At 40.7% G+C, this 24,501-nt stretch overlaps 2 protein-coding genes across 2 annotated transcripts in view; one reads left to right on the top strand and one right to left on the bottom strand.

Annotated features, from left to right (window-relative positions):
• cacna2d4a (calcium channel, voltage-dependent, alpha 2/delta subunit 4a) overlaps positions 1 to 24,501 on the bottom strand; it is a 76,200-nt gene that overhangs the window by 25,318 nt on the left and 26,381 nt on the right. The gene's annotated exons all lie outside the window — the stretch shown is intronic.
• Positions 925 to 24,112, top strand: lrtm2a (leucine-rich repeats and transmembrane domains 2a). Its single transcript, XM_020092069.2, has 7 exons — positions 925 to 1,784; positions 7,701 to 7,891; positions 17,531 to 17,760; positions 18,050 to 18,175; positions 18,671 to 18,759; positions 19,261 to 19,418; positions 20,670 to 24,112. The coding sequence occupies exons 2-7, from the start codon at positions 7,813 to 7,815 to the stop codon at positions 21,188 to 21,190; spliced, it is 1,203 nt and encodes a 400-aa protein (XP_019947628.2). The 5' UTR covers positions 925 to 1,784; positions 7,701 to 7,812; the 3' UTR covers positions 21,191 to 24,112.

Genomic DNA, 24,501 nt, shown 5'->3' with positions numbered 1-24,501 from the left:
AAAGTTTTGGTTGGATCCATTATGGAAAAGACTAGTCTCTAAATTAGGCCCAGCAAACCATGCCAAATGATTCACATGCACATTATCGGCACAATGTGTGTGTCAACTATGATTCAGTCCATAGAAGCAAGCAGCCAAGTAATTATATGCTGTGTGCAAACAAACACAGAGTCCCAGCTTCCTCCTTACTCCCCTTTTACTCCTCTACCCTCCCTCTTTCTGTCTCTCACCTACTATACAGACAGATTTCCACTGGTATCATACAAAGGAAAAATTTTTGCTTTTCTCTGAACACACGACACATGACACTAACTTGGAGAACAATGCATTGACTAATTTCTCTGACCTCGATAATTGTCCAGATCGTGATTTTTTATAACATTTTATATTTTACCTCGTGGAGACCAGAGCTTTGTACCTACAATGTGAATAATTAGAAAATACACACATTCGAAAATGTGTGCTCAAACAACCATACGCACAGACAGACACACACCAACACACACACACACAAACACACGTACACACGTACACACACAAAGCATGTCTTTACGAGAGCTGCCACAGGGAATAGAATGAAAATGAAAGCCGAGTTAGGGAGACGTGAGGAGAAAAAAAAGGAAAAAAAAATAGAGGGAGGAGAAAAGCCCATGAGGCAGAGGGAGATTCTCATCTTCACTGAAATCAGATGATCCCTCCCTCCCTCCCTCCTTCTCTCCACTGCTACAGCTTTCTTTCTCGCATCTCTTTCTCTCTCTGCGTTCCATCTCCTTCTCCTCTGCCTCTCTCTTTCTCTTCCTTCCTCCTACATTTATCTTTTTTCAACCAACCTTCCCTCACCACCTCCCACTCTCTCTCTCTACTTTCTCCTCACCCTCCCATCCCTCTTTTCCTCCCTCTCTCTCGCTTAGCTTTCACCCTTTCGTATTATCACTCTCTTTGTATTCCACCTCCCTCATCCTCTCTCTGTCACAGTGGGAGAGCTGCAGGCAGACAGAAGCAGCATACACTAATGTTACTATATTTGACAAGACACACACACACATTCTCCTGCCACATGCACGACTGCACACACATACGGAAAAGAGGACGGGGAGGTGGGGGCACAAACACACGCACCGGAAAGACAACCCTCAAGTGTACATGCATGAATAAACACACACACTCTGACGCATGCTGAGTGCAGGAATCACAAACATAGCGACACACAGAAGGGTTGGCGCGTGACGCCAGCAACCTAACGCCGTTGTCTCTCTCTCTCACACACACACACTTCGTCTCTCTCTCTCTCACACACACACTTCGTCTCTCTCTCTCTTTCATACACACACTCACGCCTCTCAGACGCACACGGCAGCGCACAAGCCAGTGAGCAGGACGGTGCTGGACGTATCATTCATATAGGGAATAGATCCGAAGAAAAGGATTAAATATCTCCATCCCTCTCCCTCTAAGGACCTTATCCTCTCTTTCCTACTCTTGTGTCTTTAAGCCTCTCTTCACCTCATTTTTTTTCTCCACAATCCCTCCTTTTTCCACAATTCATTGGTGGGTTGAAGGGAAGCTGGGGGATTGTCTCCATACAGAAAGCAGGATTATTCTTACAATTTTCATTTGACCAGGATCTTGAATGTATGGATTTCTTTACCTGAAGGGGACTGTTTTTTTCTTCAATGTTTCATCCTGTGAGAGATTTTGAATATTGGTATATTTTTTTTGGGGGGGGGGTGACTGACGGCAGAAAGCTATAAAGGCTGGTGCTGTCTGAGATATTTGGTCAAAAGGTAAGTCTGTTTGTGATGTTAGTTTGCCTCACACACACACACACACACACACACACACACAAACACTTCCTCAAAACTGCTTCTCATCTTATTTTACGACTGGAATTAAAGATGTACTTTATTACACAACTCAGACTGCAGACGCAGAAAGACTTCCCTTTCTTTCCAATCAAACAAATGGGCATTTTTGAAGGGGCTAAAGGTGCACGCTTCCAGAATTTGACTGGCTTAAAATGTCAGACCTTAACCTGTTTCCTAGATACACAAAACACACACATTCATGGGAATTGTTGGTGTGGTTTTGGGGCAAGGCTTGCAGAGGCGGGGGGCAGGAGAAGGTGAGAGGAAGGTAGTTTATTCACACACAGATATGAATGTATGTTTCATATGAAAGTCAGAGAGTCAGGAGTATTACGCTTATGATATTCATAAAGCTAAACATGAAAAAAGTACATGGAAAAACATAGACAGTCATTATAATTATTGTGAGAAAGGCACATAAAACGTGCTACGCAGTCGAGATAATTATGGCTTTAACATTGAAAAATAACAACATTCCTTTTGTTGCATTAACAGTAAATGTTCTGGTCTAAATTTCTCAAAATACGATATAAAAATCTTTGTCTCTTTGTTCCAAACCTCTTGGTGCTTATCAATGAAGATGGAAATTTGCAAGATATATTGAAAGTTACATGGTCAAATGTTTTGCCACGGCTGAAAAATACACAAAGCGTGCCCTGTAACTTCCAGGTTCAGGTTTGTCCTTATCATATAAAATATTCTAAAAAAAACATATGAGGGCTAGAAGTACAAATATCGAAGATTTTTAAAATACTGTGAATCTGCATCTGGAATTTTTTATTTTTTTTCAACGGACATGTATGGTAAAGATAAGTGTCTCTAAAACTCAGAGTGTCATTTGAGCTGCAGGTCCACATTTGGCCACCACACCAGCACTAGTGCACATCACAGCTACTGTATCTCTGGGGGTGAAGTCACTAACACCCAGGACCCAGTGCGACCAAGGTCAGAGCTCATATAACAGGTGTAGCATCAGGGTGATCTGAGCTCAACGGATGCTTATGATGCTTCATGTCTCTGCTAAACCTCCCCATTCAATACAGTGCAATTCATGTGATCTGAATTAATAAAAACAACTATTTGGTGCTAACTTGAAGACAATTTCATAGATACATTACTTTGACATGAAATAAAGCTACAGGAGGATTTTTTTGTCAATATATATCACAGCAATAACAGTTTCTCTTCATTCCCTTTCTGATCTTCACCATATCTTAGGTATTTTTAATCAATTTGAAACCCTTAATAGGTTTTAATGACATGGCGCCCGGTTGATTCTCTTTTTGATGCTGTTTTTAAACTGCTGTATCACTTAACAATTAGCTCTAACCCTGTTTTAAAATGTGTTAAAAAAAAGTATTTAACTATACAGTAATTATATAATGATATACTGGGTGTGACTTAAGGCACTCCACCTTGATGTCCTCAAGGCTCCAGTGGCTCACTATCAGCTAAAATTGAAAAATAATTGTTTAATTATCCTTCATGTAGCGTAGGAGGATTCAAACGTGGTCCCAGAGAAAGCCAACACTATGGTGCTGTGGTTAGTGCAGCAGTATGGTGTGTCTATTAACAACATGGCTAACACCTCTCACCAGTCTGACAGCTGCTGACAAACTGCTCATATATGAATTTCCAACAGACGCATGTAAACAGACTCTGTGATGTTACTGATGCACTTAAGAGACAGATGTTGAAATGCCTTTACTCCCAACAACTATATCCGAGTTCAGAGTAAAATAAATATTTTACTGTAGCTCTGACTTTAGATTTGTCTATTGAATGGTCCTAGAACCCTGCATATGTCAATTTATGTAACCAACCTTATCAAAAGTACTGCAATAACAATGATGCTAAAATACATCATGGTAAATACAAAGTATAAAATACAACTTAGTTAAATAAGAATTAGCTATCATGTTGCCAAATCATTTTCCCATCACTTTAACATGATAAATGTTCACATAAATCTTTCTCTGGCATTTTCTTTCATACCAGTGTATATCTGACATATGACCTGTACACTGGGAATGTACATGTATGTGTGTAAATTGGCACAGGCACACTAAACTGTGTGTGTTTATGTAATGAATGTGTCTGCATACATATATGCACTTGTAACTATATATCTGAGCATATTTTTGCATCACGTGCCTGTCAACACATGTGTGCCTCTATTCATCAAGCAGTTAGCATGTGCCTAGGTGTGTGTGTGTGTGTGTGTGTGTGTGTGTGTGTGTGTGTGTGTGTGTGTGTGTGTGTGTGTGTGTTGCCCCAATCTCCCTCCTCTCCTGTGTAAGAAAGCCATTAAAAATTGATCCAGGGAGCTTGGCTGCCTCTCTCTTCCTTTGTTAGCAACCGTACACAGACACACACACATTCACACAAACACATTCACCTTTAAAAACAGGTATGAACTAATTTTAGACTTTTTTTCAAATACATTTTATTGCAAATTGATGGTTTGGTTTGTCACACAATTTGACATTGATAGACCTCTTAAATAAGGCTTAAATCGTGTGCGTTCGTGTGTGTGTGTGTAAAGATGAAGCTGTGGGTAAATGACTAGGCTGCCTGTTTACAACTCTGATGTCACTCATTCACACACCACATGCCTAAAGACCCTGTAAAAGAGAAGACAGACAAAGACAAAGGCACACACACGGATAATGTTCCTATCGTGCACAGGTAGATTTAAGAATTACAGTGATGTTGATTAAAAACACATACAATTTCATACACATACACACATGCTGAGGACAGCAGGTTTTAAGCTTCTCCGTAAAGCTGTTTCAGTTTTCCTGTAATTGATGATCGTTGATGAACATCTTTTATTGTTGATTTAGTACCAACACAACAGTAAATGGCAGTGCTGTACGTTATCCAGCTGTTGTGCATTCATCATGAACCTGAAGTAAAAGCATTTATGTTTGCACTATTGATGCCTTTTTACAAAATACATATTTGACTGTAAACAAGGTTTGTGAGCCGTTCGATCAAAGTTCTTTGTTACATTGTCCAGTTGACTTTGATGCAGAGCAGTGACAAAGCTCAAAGATCCACACTGCTACATCACAAAATATAAATTTGTCCAGCATTATGGAAAGAGGGAACATTACTGATGTGTGGAGCTTCACTATTAATAACCTCTATCTGCATCAGAAGCACGTATAGTAGAAGACACCAACAATCCAAGCTCACCACTCACAGCTGGTGGTCTCTTCTTTGCTATCTCAGCCCCCTGGAGTGTGGTTAAATTTTTTTTTAGGAAATGCACATCAGTGCTCTGCACGAAGCCTCTGTAACACCCTGTTGAGTATAAATCCAGCTTAAGTGCAGACAGGAAACAATTAGTGGAATAAACAGAAAGATAAAAATAGGATGGAAAGATGAGAGGATTGAGAGGAGGAACAGAGGAGTCCAAAAGAGGGGGGGGGGGTGTTACATGATTCCCCCTCACATGCAGGGGACACTTGGACACCCAAGTATTTACACGTGTGCACGAATGTGTGCATGTGTGGGCCTCAGCTCCCCCCTGTGTCCAGGTCAAACTGGTAAAAAAAGCTTTCTGAGAATAGCCTTACAGGAAGGCTTGCCACAACAGCACCCATTTAACGTGATGGGGACTGATGGCTGACCAGTAATACGTGGCTGCAGAGGTGACCTTCTGCTACACCTCCAATGCATCATTTAAAGGACAGTCGCAGCATGACTGCACACATGATGGCATTTTGCAACATTTCACCATGTGTTCTGATATTTCTCTTGTACTATCCACTTGAGATTCTCTGGTGGTCCTTTTTCATCCACTTTGCTTCATTTTCAAGATACAATATCACAATTGGTTTATCAGTTGGCCAACAAATATCAGCAAATAGGAGCCTTTCACTGACAATTTATGTTTAGGTTTGCCCATATATGAAAACTATTATTTTATATATTCACATACTATTTTTTCACTTCAATATCTATATTTGGTCGTATTTGTGCTTTCTTTTTATGTATAGTTATTTATAACAAAGTTTATGGTTAAACTTTAAATTATATGAGCCAACAATAAATTAACATTTACTCGGTACATCCTTTTTTTTTTTAAATAACAGCTCCATTGTGTAACTATATTTCAGTCTAAAAATAAAATCACAACACCCAGTAAAAGGGAAAAGGAAAACATTTGCAGCTTGAAATTCAAGCAGTAAAATTGTCTAAATTCCTTGAGTCCCTTCATTCTCGTCTGCCTGTCTGAATCTTTCAAAATGAAGCTCATGTGCTCATTTAAAGAACAATTCAAATTTCCCAGCAGACCTTGGCTAATGTGACTTTAATCACATGCAGGAAATCCATCTGCTGAATATCCTCGCTACATGCTTCTGTTCCTTTGTCAGGAGAGGGAGAGAGGGGATAACAGAGATGGGAAGGAGAGCAAAAGACATGTTGAATACTGAAAAATGAAGGTCAGAAAGAAAAAGAAAAATGACAGAAGAATAAGTGTAGGAGAGGAGAGAGAGGTAGAAACTGCTCTCGGAAGAGAGAATATAAAGAAAAAGAAGAGAGAGCTCAGAGATTAGACAAGTGTTTTATATTTGCCTCAGAGTCTGGCAGGTACTAATAGCAATAATGATAACACAAATAGCACCACTGGGGTTCAGATACACATTCGCTCTCCCTCTCCCACACACACACAGACACACACAGCAAAAACACTAGCAAGGTTGTGTAGGAGAATTTTAATGTCCTCCTTGTTTACCTAATGCACTTATTTTGACCTTCCCTCATCTTCAGACATTTCCTGCCTTGTCTATATTCCATTCCGTTTATTTTTCCCATGGTTATTTCAAATTATAATGTCATAAACACAGGTGACAAGATAATCTCCTTGGTGAAGGTAAAACTAACTGCATAGAAGAAAAAGAAACATGCACAAAACTGAAGAGATTTAGACTATATTTTCACAATATTTGTATGGAATCTATTTTCTTGTGCATCAATTTTCTGAAATTTTAGATGAGTGGGTTTTCTGCAGAGTTGAAGGATACAGAACTGTAATAAATCTTGATCTAGTCTTGTTGAGCTTCTTTATTGGTAAAAAGTTGTTGATTTTCTTTCAACCTGTCACAGATGTGTGGCAACAGTCAAATACAATCATCTCTAAAAACATCAGAATTTCAACAACTTGATGTTCTCTAGAGGCGACATCCTTAGAATTGTTTACTCAGAGAGCATCGGATTCAGCTTAGGTCAGCTGTTGCTATGTTACCTTCAGTTATTCAGCCAAGAGTTTTAAGGGTGTGAGCTGCACTCTGCTGCCTCATGCCACTTTCTACTTTGCTCAAGGGTATTCTGGCAGAATGCACACAACCTCTCATTTTATTCTTTCCATTGCGGTTTTCTGTTCTTCTTCAATCTGACGTATATTCTGCTTATTTTCGTTTTGCGAATTCTACCTTTATACCTCTTACATCGTGTTTTCCCTCCATCACTCTTTCTCCCCTGATCCTCCCTCTTTCTGTGTCATTCTTGCTTTTCCTCTCTCTTTCCCTCTCTCTCTGTCAGTCTCTGTGCCAGACAGTGGCAGTAGGGGGTCTGTCTGTAGGAAAGGCAAACTGATTGTGTAAACTGCCAAAGACTTACACATCTATTATTAATGCCTATGAAATACCAGGGGGCTCTTTGTCATATTTGGCCACACACACATACGCACACACACATTATGTATGCTCACAAGCTATCATAGACGCAGACACACACATCGTAAATGTGTATGTATGTATGTATGCATCTACCTATCTCTCTCTATGTCTGTCTGTCTCACTTGTTTCTTCTCTCTCTCCTCAGGTGTTCTGGTGTACCTTTTTCCAGTCGCTGCCTTAGTGGAGGCTGCAGGCATGGCGGCTTGATGCCCCCATAGCCCCGCCCCTCGTACAGAGGAAGGCTGCGAAGCTGTGTCATGCCCCCCCACACCCACCCCCCTGGCGGGGGCATTGGCCTAGCCCTGTCCAGTGCTGCCTTCCACTTGGCCAGACCTGGTGAGTCGACAAAAACCTAAAAAGCAGATCAAGAGAAGAGAGAACCTGACAAGAGGAGAAGAAACAATAGTCATCCGTTTCTTCTCAACTCGGCTCTATTTTATTCTCATCTATTGTACTCCTAACTATGCGTGAAAGGAGGAACACTGTCTGTTTTGACAGCTGCTAATGTCAGCATGCCCAGCATGCTTGAACACATGCGCGCGCACACACACACACCCTTACCTCTCCATACACACAAAGGATGACGGCATTGAGAATGCTGTGGCCACGTGCCAAGTCCTCCAGTGAAATGCCAAATTACTGTGTACATTAATACAGCCAGCGGTCTGTAGAAACAAAACAGCATAGGTTATTTGTCTCCATTTCCCTCGGAATCCCTTTTTACTTTTCTCATTCCCTATCCAATTCCCCTTCTTTGCTTGAGTCCCGTCCTTTCCTTTCCTTTCCTTCCCTTTCCTTTCCTGCTCCTTCTCTCTTCTCCCACATCAGATGAATCCTGCTTAGTCCAGACACTTCCTCTTTTAATTGGCAAACAAGAGAGTGCTCTTTCTGCATTATTTCTCTCCGCTGTTATTTATCTAATATGACACAAACACACACTGCATTCTGCAGGAAATAAATGTTTTTACAAAAAAACAACAAAGGACGATAAAAATAGGGATCTTTGTCCCCATGTTTAAGAGGTATTGTTCCAGAAGTGTCTGGCAAAGACACCACATACTGCTGTTTAACACAAGGACTCTAAATAACAAGGCAACACTATGTGTCAGAACCTCCACACACCCACACCTCTAAGTCAATAGATATACCTCCCTGTGAGCCACTCAGCCTCCGCCTGTCTCTATCGCACCACCTCATACCTTTTTCTTTTTTCTCTTCACTCTGTCCTCTACCTACGTCCTTCCTTCCATCTCTGCATTCAAAATTCAGTCTGCTTTAACTCCAGTATTTGCTAGATTTCATTTCATTTAAGTTACATCACTAATAATATCATTACAACGTTATTGCTTAAGTCTTTAAGGAATAGGAACTGGAATGATCAAAATGTAACACAATATTTCCTCTCTCTGTCCCTCTTCAATTCAGCAAACTTTATTGACACAACTTCTGCATTATCATTATGCAATATTTTTATTCAAATTCTCATGTGCTTTATCGTGGTCTTTTGCAAAGCTTGGAGGCTCACTAATCTCTGAAATTACCCCACACTGTCTCATGCACACTCACTCACATACAAACACATCAAGTAGCTGGAGTATGCATATAATATGAGTAGAGAGGGGTATAAGCATCCCTTCAATTCAGATTTAATGAATATATCAGATGACCACAGTAATTAGAATCAAATAATCAAGGGTGCTTTACCTTCCAAAATTGAGGAAGGTCATTTAGAAATTAAATTAAGTGACTGCTGCTAATTCGTTGAAAATGTCTGAAATGTCACAAAAGGTGTGCTCAAAGGCTACAGAGAGACGCTCTCTGTGTGACAGAAGACAGATTGAAAATAAAAATGTGTTATTATCCTTCAGTGTCAGACACTGTTGGGGCCATCTTTCCAACTAATGGCTTTGAAACTATGATGGAGTTTTGTAACCTACATGGGAAAGAAAGCGATATGATATTTCTCAACGTTTGTAGAAGAGAGGATGTTTTATGGGTGTTTATGAGTGTCAAAGACAGTTTTAAACGACTGTGGCTGAAAGCAAATGTTCTTGTGCCAAATGATAAATAAATGTATGTATCTCATCACAGTTCATTGCATAATTTATTTCGGTTTTGAAATTGGTTGGTTTTCAGTGTCCTCTTATTCATCCCAGTAAAAACAAATACTTCTAGTGATATAATAAAGATACAGATTTATTATTATACGCTCCTTTATTAGGAATATAGAAGATAAATCATGTAGCCTTACTGTAACTTGCAAGGTTTTAAAGACTCGTCTGTCTGGTTTTTATCCTTTCCATTAAAAAATTTACAAATAAATGTTGGTAAACTTTTAACATATTTGTTGCTTTCCGTTTTCCTAACAAATTATTTTTTTGTATCTGGTTGGTAAATGTTATTTAAGAATCTCCCTGATGATTTCAATAGTTTATGCTGAAGGATAAACACCATCCAGAAGAATTTTCTCTACCATGACAACCTCAGTTTTTCTTCTTGCACCCCATGAATTATTCAATAACCATCAAGCTATAACCCATTACAAACCCTAGGAAGTTCCAGAAAGTGGTACTAAAACATCAGAGAGCTAAAAAGAAAACGTTCTAAACAGGCTTAAAAGTGAGAGAGAATGTCAAAGAAAAAAGACAGCAAAAGGTTAAACTGAGAGCAAACTAGTGACAGAAAGAGTGAGACAGAGGAAGCAAGGAAAAAGATGGAAACAGTGGGGAGTGAAGAGGAGGAGGAGGAGAAATGCGAGATCAAAGCAGTGCAGTGAACGAAAGAAAGACTGAGGAGAAGAAAGGATGGAGGAGGAGAGGTGAGAGAGGAGAACGGAGAGGTCTATGAGCGACACAGAGACCATATGGTGCCTCTAGGCCTCCACGATCCCAGCAGACTGTCTCATCTGACACTACACACACACACATTTATACACCAGAAAGTGTCCATCCATTCCTATTCACACAGACACAAACACATGGATCATACTGTGTGTGAAAGTGTGTGTGTGTGTGTGTGTGTGTGTTCATGTTCCATTCCCAAACAAAGCCAGCAGATTAACTGACCACATAGCTTCTAATCAAAAGAGTGACGGGGAAAGTGACAGAGAGTGGGGGTGAGAGCAGTGAGGATTTGGCTTTGAATGGAGACCAAATGCACCAACTGAGGTTAAAGCATTCGGTTTGGAATGGAGCCATAGTACAGTGACTAAGGTGGTAGCATTCTGCCTCAGAGCACAGCTGTAATACAGCACAGTGACTAAGGAAACAGCATAAGGTTTAGAACGGAGCCACCGTGGGGCGAAACCCACTGTGGTGAAAACTAACATCTCTGTCGGCCTGCAGCTGCCAGGTTGTTGAATCAAGTGTTTTTAAGACATTAGTCAACTGTGAGTGTGCTGTAACAAACCAAATTCACTGCTGCGTGGTTAGTACCTGGTGGCACTTTCTAAACACTGCCGGGATGTTGGGTTTGGCATGGAGCCACAGCAGTGTGACAGTGTGTTGTCTATGTGTAGCATTAGGTTTGGAGTGCAGCCTGATCCTTTCACATACTGTTATAGGATACTGGGAGTTATATAGAAACTGGAGTGACAGCTTGTTGGCAAACAATCGATAGCATCAGGCTGTATGTAATAATGTAACTGATAAACGAAGGGTTCAGAAGTAGGTAAAGGAATTGCATTATTTAATTCTTAAATTTTTCATGGCATGATATAGGACCACAGAAATAATATCTTCTGTCAGGGCAGAGTGCCTCTTACCTCTGACCTCCTTATTGGATGAATTAAAGTTTATTGTTGTGGTGATTTTATGTCAGCTGGATTATGAGTGGTTACAAGCATCGTGTGGGAAAGCTTTCTACTGCTGAGGTGACCTTGTACTTTAGCGCCAGCTCTATACGATTTGTGCAGAAAAATACATGCACATGACTGCAAGCACAGCACGCCAGGTTTATTTAATCTTCTCATTTAATCTTCTCATTTAACCATGGTTGAGTTTTAAAGAGGTACAACAGGAATGTACAACTTCTATGGCACACAAACACATGGTATTGGCCCACTTTAAAGGACATTGGCAAGGATAAATCTGAACAATACTCTGCACCACAAACAGCACTGCTGCAGTTCAGCACTTGCTGAATGATACTGCTACAGAATTCCACCATTAAAAGCTATTTCAGTAAGGGTCTGAAATGATGCTGATAAGCCATGATGATCATATTAAAGCCAATGCCTGTCATAAATAGAAAATTACTCACCAAGTTGTCACAGAAAATGGCTGATAAACGTTCTGTATAACATAGTTATATGAGATGTTTTCGATTTGTCTTGAACTCTCCACAAGCCTCTGAAAAGGACATTTAATTAGCAGGATAAGATATCTCAAGCACTGTGCAACAAAGTCTAATTTTAGGATTAAAGACTTATTTATGTTCAACATTAGATTCGGAAACGGACAAAGCCTCTGTTCGTACTCTGTGTTCATCTTGTCCAAACTTGTGCACGTTTTCTGAAAGCTTATAGATATGGACAAAGCAGACTAAACACAACAGAACCACAACAAATCGTGAGGCAAGACCACCACAAGTACCTGGAACTTTTTGCAGAGAGACTTGTTGGTTAGAAACTACAGGAATATATATGATGTTACTTTACCCGGGCACAAACTGGCAAAACTTGTTCAGCCTAACATGGGTTTAAAACTACATTCATTTGAGTAAACTGGAATTGTTGGTATCTAAAAGTCAGACTTTTTCAAGGCAACTTATTTCCTAGATTTAAAAAAAAGTAAGATGAACTTGTCAATCTACCTACAAATCAGTTTACAGCGAAATAAAAAAGCTCATAAAACATCATTGTGCATGTTTGCGTGTATGCTTCTTGGATCAATACCATTTGTCTATCCATCCCTTCTGAGGAATGAGTGGGCATACATTACGACCTGTCAAAGATCCAACAAAGAATCTATTCTAGTCACACTGATGCAAATGTGACATCCACGCCAAGTGTCCTTTATTTTATCCTCTAATTCTGAATGTACTCAGCGGCCTGAGGGGTCAGTGCAACATGATGCAACATCCATCAAAGAGGGGGTGCTGCAGTGAAATCTGTACCTGGTGTTAGCTGAGACTGCGGCCTAAAGTTAAGTTTTACTGATAACTTGATATCCATCACTTCTTTTCCCTTTATCTCTCCCTCTCTGTGTCTTACCTGTCACTCCCGCTAATTAATAGCCACTATCACAAAAATTATGTCCCTGCATGTCACACACTCCCATGGGTTACGCTGTTGTGTGAGCGAGTATGTGTGTCACTACATATTGATACAGATAGCATGAATTAAAGAGGCAGATCAGCCTACACGTTACCCACTCGCCCCCTGTAAGTCAAAATAATGATTCAATCTTACCGATGCCGAATTAATGAGAAATGGACAGTGGGGAGGCAGAGACGGAGAAAGACTAACTGGCAGAAAAATGGACAAGAGTTAACACAGAGGGAGGAAAGAGAGGGAAAGAGGATGACAGAAAAATGGAGCGATAATTGGAGGTGATCCCATAGGGAGAGGAGGAAGAAATAATGTATAAAAATAAAGATTTGGAGACAGTCTACTCCTCTACTTCTCTTCTTCTTTGCTCTCCTCATCACGCTGTCAGCAGGAGTACAGCCCCGCACTGTGTCCCTGCTTATCCTCAACTGCTGTATGTGTGTGTGTGTGTGTGTGTGTGTGTGTGTGTGTGTGTGTGTGTGTGTGTGTGTGTGTGTGTGTGTGTGTGTGCGCGCGCAACCATGACGTCCTGTGTGCAAGTAAGCGATTATGCACGGTTGTGCAGTCAGGCAGAGAGGTTGTGCGAGTGAGAGAGGAGATAATGTGGTTAAAGGATTGAGATTTGATGTGAACCAAAAAAAAAAAAGTATTTCCCTATTCCTTCTCTCTTCACTTTAACATCATCTAGAGCACTTCGTTGCTACGGTAACGCAACATTACATTGTCAATGTTGAAATACTGTGGCGGTACTGCTGGGACCTTGGTATTATGTGTGTGTTGTGCTTTTATACTGAGATAGTGAAGCCATGCAGTGAGCCATCAATGGAGGTGGTATTCTATACAGTGGATATAGAGATTCCAAGACACACACACACACACACACACACACACACACACACACATACACACACACACACACACACACACACACACACACACACACTATTTGCTACCTTAATGAGGTCTTAGGTTTTAGTGGAGATCAGATATGTAACAGCTTCTGACACGTTACACAGAAACTGTTGCTGCTTTAAATACTTCCTTAAATAACTTTTGAAACAAACTGGAGCTCCAGTGTCACTGTCAATACTCTACCATGTACACAATATAATGTGTTGTTATCAGCATTGTGCCACAGACTCTGCTATCAAACCACTGGAAGACTTACTAGTGTGTTTTTTTAATACATTACATTTTGGATTATTTGACAATTTAAATAAACTAGGTATAGATATCTTAGTATTGTGATGATTACATGTGCAACTAACTGTTGTAGGAATTTCAGATTAATTAACAAATACTTGTGTCAGACTCTTGCAGAGCATCAAGTAAAACATTTAAGAGTTGGAGAAATACAAGCGAGTGAGTGTGTTTCATGGAGGACAGCTGGTCGTTCTAGTAACAAGATAGCACCAAGTCTGCTGCTTGCAAGGAAAACAGCTTGGCCCCTGGTAACATGCAACTGTGCTCAGTAACAGAAGTGTCAGTGGTGATGACATCATAGCTGGGTCCAGTGTCACCAACTTGGGGCCACTGGATATAAACTTACAGACAGCTGAGGCCCCCAGAGCTGTCAAAAGGAGTTGCCTAGGAGACAATGTCAGACATCACATATCATATTACCCCAGAAATTAAGATTGTCTAGGTTTTGTGCCTATGAATGTGACAAACAATAAGATTAACACATCTATCCCCAAAAAATAAATAAAAAGTGTGTGTGTGTGGACTTGAGTGTATGTGTCAGCAGACCTTAATACGACTATATACACACCAACTCTGTCTATCTATTTATCTATATATCACGATGAGAGTATTCTCTTGCCATGATCAAACAGGGACATCTTGTTGCATTTCAATAGCGTGTTGTAGCTTGTTTCCTGTCGCTGAGAGCATTGCCAGCCCACATTTGCCCTAAATGACAGCACTTTTTACATCATGTGTTTTGGAAATCTTATAAAAGATTCAGTCTGAAGTCTGTTTGGACTGAAGTAAACTGCACAGAACCACTCAAATGAATTTGGACTGAACCACCCTCTCTTGCTCCGATTGTGGGTGCATTTTTCCTTCTGGTTTGGCTGCATGGAGCGCTAAAGCGGAGAGAGGATCCGGAACAGCTAAAATAAGCCAAAACAACAACCACCTCCTCCACGAGAGCAGCTAAAACCACTCATAAATGTTGAAAGATATGCTTCAGCACTGAGGGAGGCTGGGGGAGTTAAAATGTATTGTAGTGAAGGGAGAAGAGAAGAGTGAAGAGGAGAGGGGAGAGGAGGAGTGAGGGGAGAAGAGGAATAACTTCACACAGATAATTGGTGCAGGACCCCAACCACAATTTTAAATGTGAGATGATATCAGGAGGATGCAGGAAAATAAACAAAAATTCTCACTCTCTCTCTTGGTTGTATAACAGCGCTACTACCTCTGAGCTAAATTGTCTACACAAATATCGTGCTCTAGTCTACCTTTTCTAACCTGTGCAGCAAAGACTCCCGCTGCAGTGAAAGATCTGCCCTCCAAAGCATTTCCACTACAAAGTAAGACAGCACCTGAGTCTTCAGGGCACTGTAAAATCTCTGTTTCATCCATTTATGAAGGGGAGTCAATTTTTCCCAGAGATTAGGACTGTACCACAGAATCCAGCTGGAAGGATAATGGATGCAGGATTAGGAGAGTCCAGCAGAACTTTCTCACAAGGCTTTTATTCTCTGGATTTTTGGTTCTGAATGTGTTGGTTGTGCAGTGTTCTGGTTGAGAGAGGTCATCTGCTGCCTGGCAGGTAAAAAAAAACTGTCTGGGAAAAGATGCTATTCTTAGACTGTTGTCAGTGTGTATTCACAGAATGATACAATGGCACTTTCCATGAAAAGGGGTATATATTATTACCCACGGGGAGCTGAGATGCATGAAAAATAACACATTTCAATTAAGATGAAAAAAAAACTACGGGAAACCTTTTAATGGACTGATCCGTTTTTTAATTTTTCTAGTTTTTATTCTCGTTGTGACCAATTTGAAGGGAATATATTTTTATGGAAGAAATGACTTCATGTTTTTCAGTGATGGGATACAAGCCCTGAGAGAGATGTTGCATTTCAAAATTAGATGATTTTCATTATGCAATCACCAATTTCTTCACATCCATTCATCCATCAAATGTATCTATTCTTTCTTTTTCACATATTGCACTTTGGAATGGCCAGTTAAGGGATATTTCACAGTGTTTCATCACATTCAGAGCCAGACAGCCAGGATGTGTGGTGAAAGGAAATTAAGTCTTGATTATGAGTTGAAAGGAAAGAGAGAGAAAATTATTAGTGGTGAGAAGCAGATGGACCACCACACGCTGAGAGAAAATATAACAGAGATAGGGTGAGACATAGTGTGACAAAAGACAATGGCACACTGAGAAATAGATGCTGACAATATGCAGATGATGCAAGTGATGAAATCTGCTGGTGAAGCAAGAAAGGCTTGTCAGAAAGTGAAAAGTGCAGCGTCTGTGTCTGCGTTCTTAATATCACACTTTGTTGTGGCTTAACACACACACACACACACACACACACACACACACACAAACAAACACACACAGACTCACGTATTCACACGTAGAGATTAAGCAAAAGTCGTGCTGATAAGCCATTGGATGGAAACAAAGTCAGCCACTGTAACGAGACACAGAGGGAATACACAGCAGTGCCGAGCGATTCAAAGTGAAAGGAAATGAGAAAGATAAAGAGACTCAAGTGGGAGAGAGAGAATTACAGAATGTAGAGATGGACCGACAGGCGCAAAGGCAGAAACACTAATAAAAATGAAAATAAATTAATTAATTAAAAGACCTGAATTTACAGAAGGAAATCAAAACAGATAGAGAACCAAAACAGAAAAATCCAACCAGAGGAAAACAGGTACAGCCACAAACTGGAAAAAGAATGAAAGAGACAGAAACCAGAGAAAGTAACAAGCGGATAATGATTGGAAATATTGAAATGGCCCTCGTCTGCAGGATAATAAAACAGAGGGGATTTCCCTCACGAGTGTCACTAAAGAGACTGCTGTGAGCTGAAAACACAGACACACACACACACACACACAAACACAAAGACAAATGAAAAGACAAAGACAGACACACTCGCTCATAAACACAAAAGACGACCAAAAGTAGAACTGTCTTTTGGAAAAGCGATGGCTTTATGACTGCAGAATAGACTGCTGCCATGAAAATACCGAGAGTAGAGTATACTACACACACACACACACACGCTCTGCTCTGATCTTTCACGCAGTCATTTGCAGGATAGCTCGAAGTTAAAAAACTTAATCACACAAACGGTGATGACTCTGATCCTCAGTGCAGCTTCTTGAAGTTTTACTATCCATAAAAACACCCATTGAAAATTGAAATTTCCTATGTAATCCAGAATTTAAACAGCATATCAGAACCACTGGAATGTATTTTTGTGGGACGTAACTGCTTTTTTGTCCCTCTCATAGTCCTACTGCATCATGTTTTTTTCTTTACTCAAAAAATAGAGGAGCTTGGGTGTCTGTAATATGCACAGCAATAAATTACTAACTAATTTAACTGACTATTTTATGTCCAGTCTCTCTGCTGTACTCATCACTGTACAATAAGTCACAGGAGGAAGTAAATAACCATGTTCATTTTTCTCTCTTCTTCTCTCCTAACCCGCCACCTCCCTCAGTCTTCCTCTGTGTCCTCTGCCTCCTGGCAACACTGCTGCCACCAGCCTCCTCCTGCCCTCCTCCCTGTTACTGCTCCTCAGATGGTCTGGTCGTGGACTGCGGGGGCCGGGGTCTCTCCTCCCTGCCTCCTCTGCACCTCATGCCTCCCGGGAGCCGCTCTTTCCTGCTAGCCAACAACAAGCTTGCCTCGCTGGGAGCCTCTGCCTTCGCTAACCTCTCCTCCCTGGAGGTCTGCAGTCCATTGTTTACTGTTGCCAAAGAAGTTATTCTTCACCTCACAGTTAAACATGTTGTGGGTTGTTGTTGTCTGTGGCGTGTGCACTGTTTTCTGCACTGACCTTGCAAACTGAATTTGAGAGTAAGAGTCGCATAATGAACAAACTAAACTCTGCTCTCAGTCTAAAAAGTTAAGCAAAGTTGACATTCAGTTTTCACGTTTAATCTTCATTAAGAACTTAAGCTAATTGTCGAACATGCAAGTAAGTATTTAATTGAAGATATTTGTGTATGTGTTTCAGGAGCTGGACCTTTCTAATAACTATCTAGATAATTTACCAGCGGGATTATTCAGAGACATGTCCAACCTGACGAGACTGACTCTGCACAACAACTCATTAACAGTGATGGAGAGAGACCTCTTCCAGGTGAGCACCGTGTATAATGCATCCCACTAACAAGCCCAAAGCTAAATTGAGTATGCAACATTTTGATATTGTTATTAATGAAAAAGCAAATCTCAAAAAGCCTAACATGCACATTTGACTTGTATAAGGAGATATTCAATCAAATTACTCTCCAACAAAATACTTTGTTAATAGTGCAGCATCAACTCCTGGGTGATGCTCAACAAACTGTTTAGGAGTAGCGCCAAACCTAAGCAGATATGCTGACATGACTGGGCTCCCATCCAGCTGATAAATTAATAATGAACCATTTGCCCAACACTTTTATCCACTTTTATCTGAACCAAGGCAGTCTGTAGTATGAGGCTGTGTCAGGACTTTGCTTGGGAATCTTTACTTAAACAAGATTAAGTCATCAAGTTATCCTTGCTCTGCACTGGGGAAAGACACAAAAATAACCATTATGTAGTGTACCATACTGAGACTGGACAAACGAAACAACTGATTTTTCTACAGGGTTTGGGGGGCCTTCAAAGTCTGGATCTGTCCCTGAACGGTCTGTCCTCTGTCCCTCTGGGGCTACTGGATGAGCTGCAGAGCCTCAGGTAGACACATATCTACACAAACATTCACATTTCTTTATTTCAACATTCCCTTACAGAGACCCAGACCAACACTAGAGTATGATGACAATCCCGGAGAATGAACATCATAATAATCCTACAATGAGAGGGTCAATGGTCTGAGTCAATGTTTGCACAGAACAATAATGTAAGCAAGAACTGGTAAGAAATTAAAGGTTCAGTGTGTAGAATTTAGTAACATCTAGTGGTGAAATTGCATTTTGCAGCTGAATGCCCTCACCGTCCCCTTCCAAACATGAAAGAGAACCTGTGGCAGCCTTCAGTTCACCCAAATCTGACACACTGGACCTTTAAATAAAGTGAATTGAGGGGAGAAATCTGACTTTTTAGAGTGGGTGAATTGATAAGAAAAGCAAGAGGATGATGTGAGGATGTTAAAAAGAAGGCTTTTCAGCATACAGTGTTAGCCTGAGATGGTGACTATTACCCAACAGTGAATTCATTATATTTTACTACCCACAGGTGGCTGTCTCTGGCAGGTAACCGGCTCCATGGTTTAGAGAGGGCAGCGTTTGAGCCCCTTGCCAACCTGCAACATCTGGAATTGGGAAACAACCCCTGGGAATGTGACTGCAACCTCCGCGACTTCAAACACTGGATGGAGTGGCTGCTGTACAGAGGTAGGTGCTTGTTTTATCTTACAGCAGTTTTGAATAGGGTGTGTTTGTATAAGTGGAACTCACAAGAGGGCAAAGAAGTCATGAGGTAGTGGGCAAAAACTAAATAATCCAAGTTTACCTCAAAGACAGATGAGGCATGCTTTTCAATTTCTGTATCCACTGTGCTTCTAGCGCCATGATATAATTGCACTGGTGTCTGAATGCACATTATCACGCTCATTGTGAGTTTGTGTCCAGTGTGTGTTACCCCACGTGTCTCTGCAGGCTGTCAGTACATCAGATAACCACAGCTGCTCTCCGCTCTCTCTTCATGTGTAAAAATCTACATTCACCTCAGCGCCTCAAGCCTCAGCTGCCCCGCTAATGAAGCATCCCTTCTCTTTTCTGCTCCATTCTCCTCCCTGCTTCATTCTGCTCTCTTCTGCTTTGCTGGGCTCCACTCTCCAGCTCAGTTCAGAGACAGAGTTGGACACACAGCGGCGGGCCTGATCATTTAATAATCACCAGACAGCGGGGAAAACTACAAGGAGGCGTTTTATAGTTGAATATGAGAGCGTGGCAGTGTCTGTAAAAGAGTATAGATGATGCGCGATGTGTGTAGGAAATAACACAAAGCACCGAACAAGAGTGAAAAGCTTAGTGACAGCAGCCTGTGTTGACTTATGTCTGCTTCAAACCACTTCAAGCACACACAGCTGGGATATTTAGAGAGACGGAGGTGTATTTGTAGAAGGGATTCTCTTGTCACACAGGGATAAATGCATCAGGGGCTAAATACCACTTTCTTCATTTGGTCTTTCTACGATTCTCCGTCTTTGATGCTTAACCTGTCTGAGGGCACGGACCAGTGGTTGTCGAACACGTGACTGAGAGACAAATACTACGCGTGGAGGCAAATGAAGCATGTGATGATAACAAAGTACATCCCCCACACTGCTGCCACCCTATGGGAATTAGTGACTCAGATGTTTCTCTCTTCCGAACACACACTAGAGCTTTGCTAAAGCTAGGCATGTCATCTTATGAATTATAGAAGGGCTTAGTTGAAGCTATCTCCAACTTAGTGTGGAGGGCACAGCAAACTCTCTGTGTGTTAAGTGATTCATGACTCATCCTAGTGTTGGCATAACCACCCTCCTCACTGTCTTTTCCTCTCTCTCAGTTAATTGGTAGTGCTTTACAAGCACAAGGCATTTTATAAATGACCTCTCCATGTCCTCCTGTCTCTGTACCTCTTTCTCTCTCCTCCAGGGGGGAAGGTGGACGCGGTGGAGTGCACACTACCGAAGGATCTGCGTGGGCGAGACATCCGTGGCGTTCCCGTGGAAATGTTCAACTACTGCCTCCAACTTGAAGATGAGAATGGAGGAGGTGAGAGTTCCCGTTCTGGACAGAAAGGGGGTCCGCCCTGCAGCAGGAACGCTCTTAACCCCAGTGGGGCGACGCCAATTTCTGACAACAGCGGCAACACTGGTGATGACTCCTCTTCGAGCACAGGAGGTGGAGGCGGAGGTGGGGAGGCCCCATCGGATTGTGTCCGCGCCCGTTACAAGCCTGTGAGCGTGCGCCGTGCCATAGGCACTGTGGTGATTGCAGGTGTGGTTTGTGGCATCGTTTGCATCATGATGGTTGCAGCTGCGGCCTACGGCTGCATCTACGCCTCCCTGATGGCCAAATACCAGAGAGAGCTGAAGAAAAGGCAGCCGCTGATGGGAGATGGCGAGGCAGACGGGGAGGACAGGGAGGAGAAACAGATCTCCTCTGTGGCCTAGAGGAGTGATGGGGTGGAGGATTGGTGTGTCAAAGGTGAAGGTTGGAAGGGTGATAATTTAAAGGGCTCAAAGAGGAGAGAGATGGAAGAGTTTGCTTCATGCACAGAAGACAGTTATGGTATCTCTTCCTCTGACTCTCAAACTGACACCGTTTTCCCACTTTTTGTCTTCCTGTCTTTGTCCTCTTTCTATTTTTAACTCTCTGTCCCTCTCTCGAACAGACTCCCTGGCACACATACCTTATCTGTTCCCTGATTTTCTTTACCAATAGGAGTCATTCTCACTGCAGTATTTGTTCCCAATCATCCGTCCAACTCCTACCACCTACTACCACTTGGCCAAGAGAAAAAATTAATTGGTAATATAATATAATACATATCATTTAAGCTGTTACAAGATACTTGTGGTCAGTCAGTATTAGTAAAAGGTGGAATGAATTTTCAGGGATTTACAGTATATTCAGTGGTGTTTGGACCAATATTCATAATAATGAGAAGAATGCATGGCTCTTGTTTTGTTTGTATCTTTCTCCTCCTAAACCTTGACAAAGCCAGTAGTTTCTCCAAAATAAACAGGACTCCCTTCACCTTTGTCTGGCCTAATGCTCCTCTGACGCACCTTTGGACCTCCACATCCTAAAGAAACAGACAACACTGGAAAATGTAGAGGAAACAATGGAAACATTTGTGGATAAACACAAAGAGATGTCATTTAAATAGTCCACACCTTTTGAAATGGGGATACTAAGATTATATGTTGATAGTAAATGAAACATGGACTCCCCCATGTCCCTCGAGACTTGTTATGGATGTTTAATGTACGACAGGAAACAACCTGCATTGATAAAATAATTCATAATTTGTGGATGACTAGAAATAGACCCTGTCTGGACCACGTCTGTTTCTCTCTGGATCTTCTCTGGACAAACAACATCCCTCCGGATTGGAGCTGATATGTGCATGAGATTCTACAATGGATGTTATTTATCAGTTCAATGGCGAACAAGCCATTTAACTGAAATATGAATTTTCCTGTATTTGTCCGTTTTACTCTGAAAAAGGCTCTTGCTTATTTGATGCTTGTTAAATGATCACAGAGTCGGACAGATTAAGAGCCTGGAATCAGGGCGAAATAGCTGTCAAATACATTTTCTGGTATGAATTGGACTAAGCTTCTGGGCTTGTTCAAAGATGTCTTCACAATTGTTTTGATGAAGCAATTTAAAGGACCACAGACTTCATTTTAAAGCAAATCCTCTTTGTTCCGAGATCATTTTCAGACTGATTTCATCCTCAGAGGTTAGAGTTTGCTACTGTGGCATGGAAAAACTTTCTCAGAGAACCCTGTCTCCTGGCACGGACTACAAAAAATCATCTAAGGACTACAAACTTCAGACTCCTGCACTTTATTTCCCTAATCAGTTACCCTCTGGCCCCCCTCTCCTTCTCCCTCCCTGTTTCTAAGATGGAAGATTTGCCCAGAGGGGTTATGATGAACAAGGGATTAAACAGAAGACGCTGCTATTTTTTACCCCACCTCCTTCTTGTCCCTTTATCTCTCCATCCATCTTTCCATCCAGTGCTATTTATGGAAAGTTGTTCACACTTCCTTAAAGATTTCCACTGTCTGTCTTTCTTTCTTTCCCTCCCTTATGCCATGTTGTTGTCCCTTGTGTTTACCCCAAAGGATCTGCAATATGCAATGGAAGTTGTGTCACTTTAACTTGAAAATGTAGTCACTGCCAAAGAGTCCTTGTGTTATCTTCTTAACAATCAATTTAAATATGTTTTCTCAACTAGTTTGATTAGCAAAAATATTTTCTTGAATATTCTAATTTATGCATTGGAAATATTTATTCAAAGATCATTTTATGTTTAGCAGAGCAGGACATACATTTGTGTCTTTGGTGATCAGAAAATCAAAAATCTAGCTTTCATTGCATATTGCTCCCCAACAGTAGAACAATTGTTCCCTCTCAACTTTTAATTGGCTGGAAAGTGAACTTATATAACTAGTGTGTTATCTTATACATGGGTATGATACAGATACATATTAATATACTAGTCTCTACTATGGTGTGTTGGCCCAGCGATCCCCAAAATGTTTCTCACGTAACTGTTCATGGGTTTCTGTATCTATTCATGATGTTTGTCTTTTGTTGTGTTTATAATGTTGATATATCGTTTTTTGGTTTTAAAATCTCTGTAATGTTTGATTATTTGTCGTGTTTTATTTTTGTTCAGTAGTTGGTAAGGTTTCTGCAGGAAGTATAGAAAGAGTTTGGCCAGAGCATAAAAATGTTTTATTTTATATTTGTAATCAGTTTTGCAGAGCTAGTTATATATACTTCAAATAACTTATATTATTGCTTGATGCTGAAGTTTGATCAATGATCATTTGATTAAACCAGTCCAATACTGATCTGATTTGTTTGCACAAATGCAAAGGATGAAGAAATTGTGAGAAACTATAAATCAGGGTTAGGTTTGAATCAACATTTGGCATTGCTAGCAATGTGTGAAAACATTGTAAAATTATGTTTTAGAGACAATGAAACAAGGAGCTTCACAGGGCTGTTATGTCTAAACTCTTTCTATACATGTAGAAATATTTACCTCTCACCCCCTCTCATGTTGCTAGTAGCTAAGTATCTTAGCTAGCTGAATCCTGTTCCAATAGCTTGTGTGTGTAAAGAATAATAAATTATAGTTTGCTACATAAAAAACAGCAGCAGCCATGTTGACTGAGGGCCTCAGAGACTGCGTTGCCCAGAGATCTATGGTGTGTTGTGTTATTATGATGATTGTGTTTACGACGATGCTAGGATGATGATCCTAAAATGATGATGATGAAGCATTTCCTGGTCAATATGCATTGATTTAAATAAAAACATATCACACTTCTGTAAAACTTAAACAACAACCACCTATTCTTTCAAAAATGATCAATGGCAAAAAATAAAGAAGACAATATGCATCATAGGACATAAACTATGGTTAACGCTATTAATGTATAATAATAACATCATTGGATTTACACACCAAAATGGAGTCTAATAATATTTGCTAATAATATTAGTGATTTAGGGTCATTTCCCAACAACAGTGGATGGAAGAAAATGATTTACAGTATATAAATTTTGGGGTAAAATAAAGTGTCAGAAAACATGATGTTTTAGATAGACAGAAGCAGAAATGGAATAAATACACAGCCTCAACTGATGGCATAAATCAGTGGTTAAACAGCTTTCTGTACACAGTCCTGTTTTCTTTGTCCCCTGCCCTCCATCTCCTCTCACCTTTTCTCTGTTT

The sequence above is a fragment of the Paralichthys olivaceus genome, chromosome 23 (genome assembly GCF_024713975.1).
Source record: "Paralichthys olivaceus isolate ysfri-2021 chromosome 23, ASM2471397v2, whole genome shotgun sequence".
Classification (NCBI taxonomy): domain Eukaryota; kingdom Metazoa; phylum Chordata; class Actinopteri; order Pleuronectiformes; family Paralichthyidae; genus Paralichthys; species Paralichthys olivaceus.
This window is presented reverse-complemented; position numbering and strand designations above follow the sequence as displayed.

Coding starts and splice junctions, on each gene's coding strand:
- lrtm2a (XM_020092069.2), top strand. CDS start 7,813: ATGCCCCCCCACACCCACCCCCCTGGCGGGGGCATTGGCCTAGCCCTG. Junction 18,760..19,260: donor GATGAGCTGCAGAGCCTCAG/GTAGACACATAT, acceptor TACTACCCACAG/GTGGCTGTCTCTGGCAGGTA. Junction 19,419..20,669: donor GGAGTGGCTGCTGTACAGAG/GTAGGTGCTTGT, acceptor TCTCTCCTCCAG/GGGGGAAGGTGGACGCGGTG.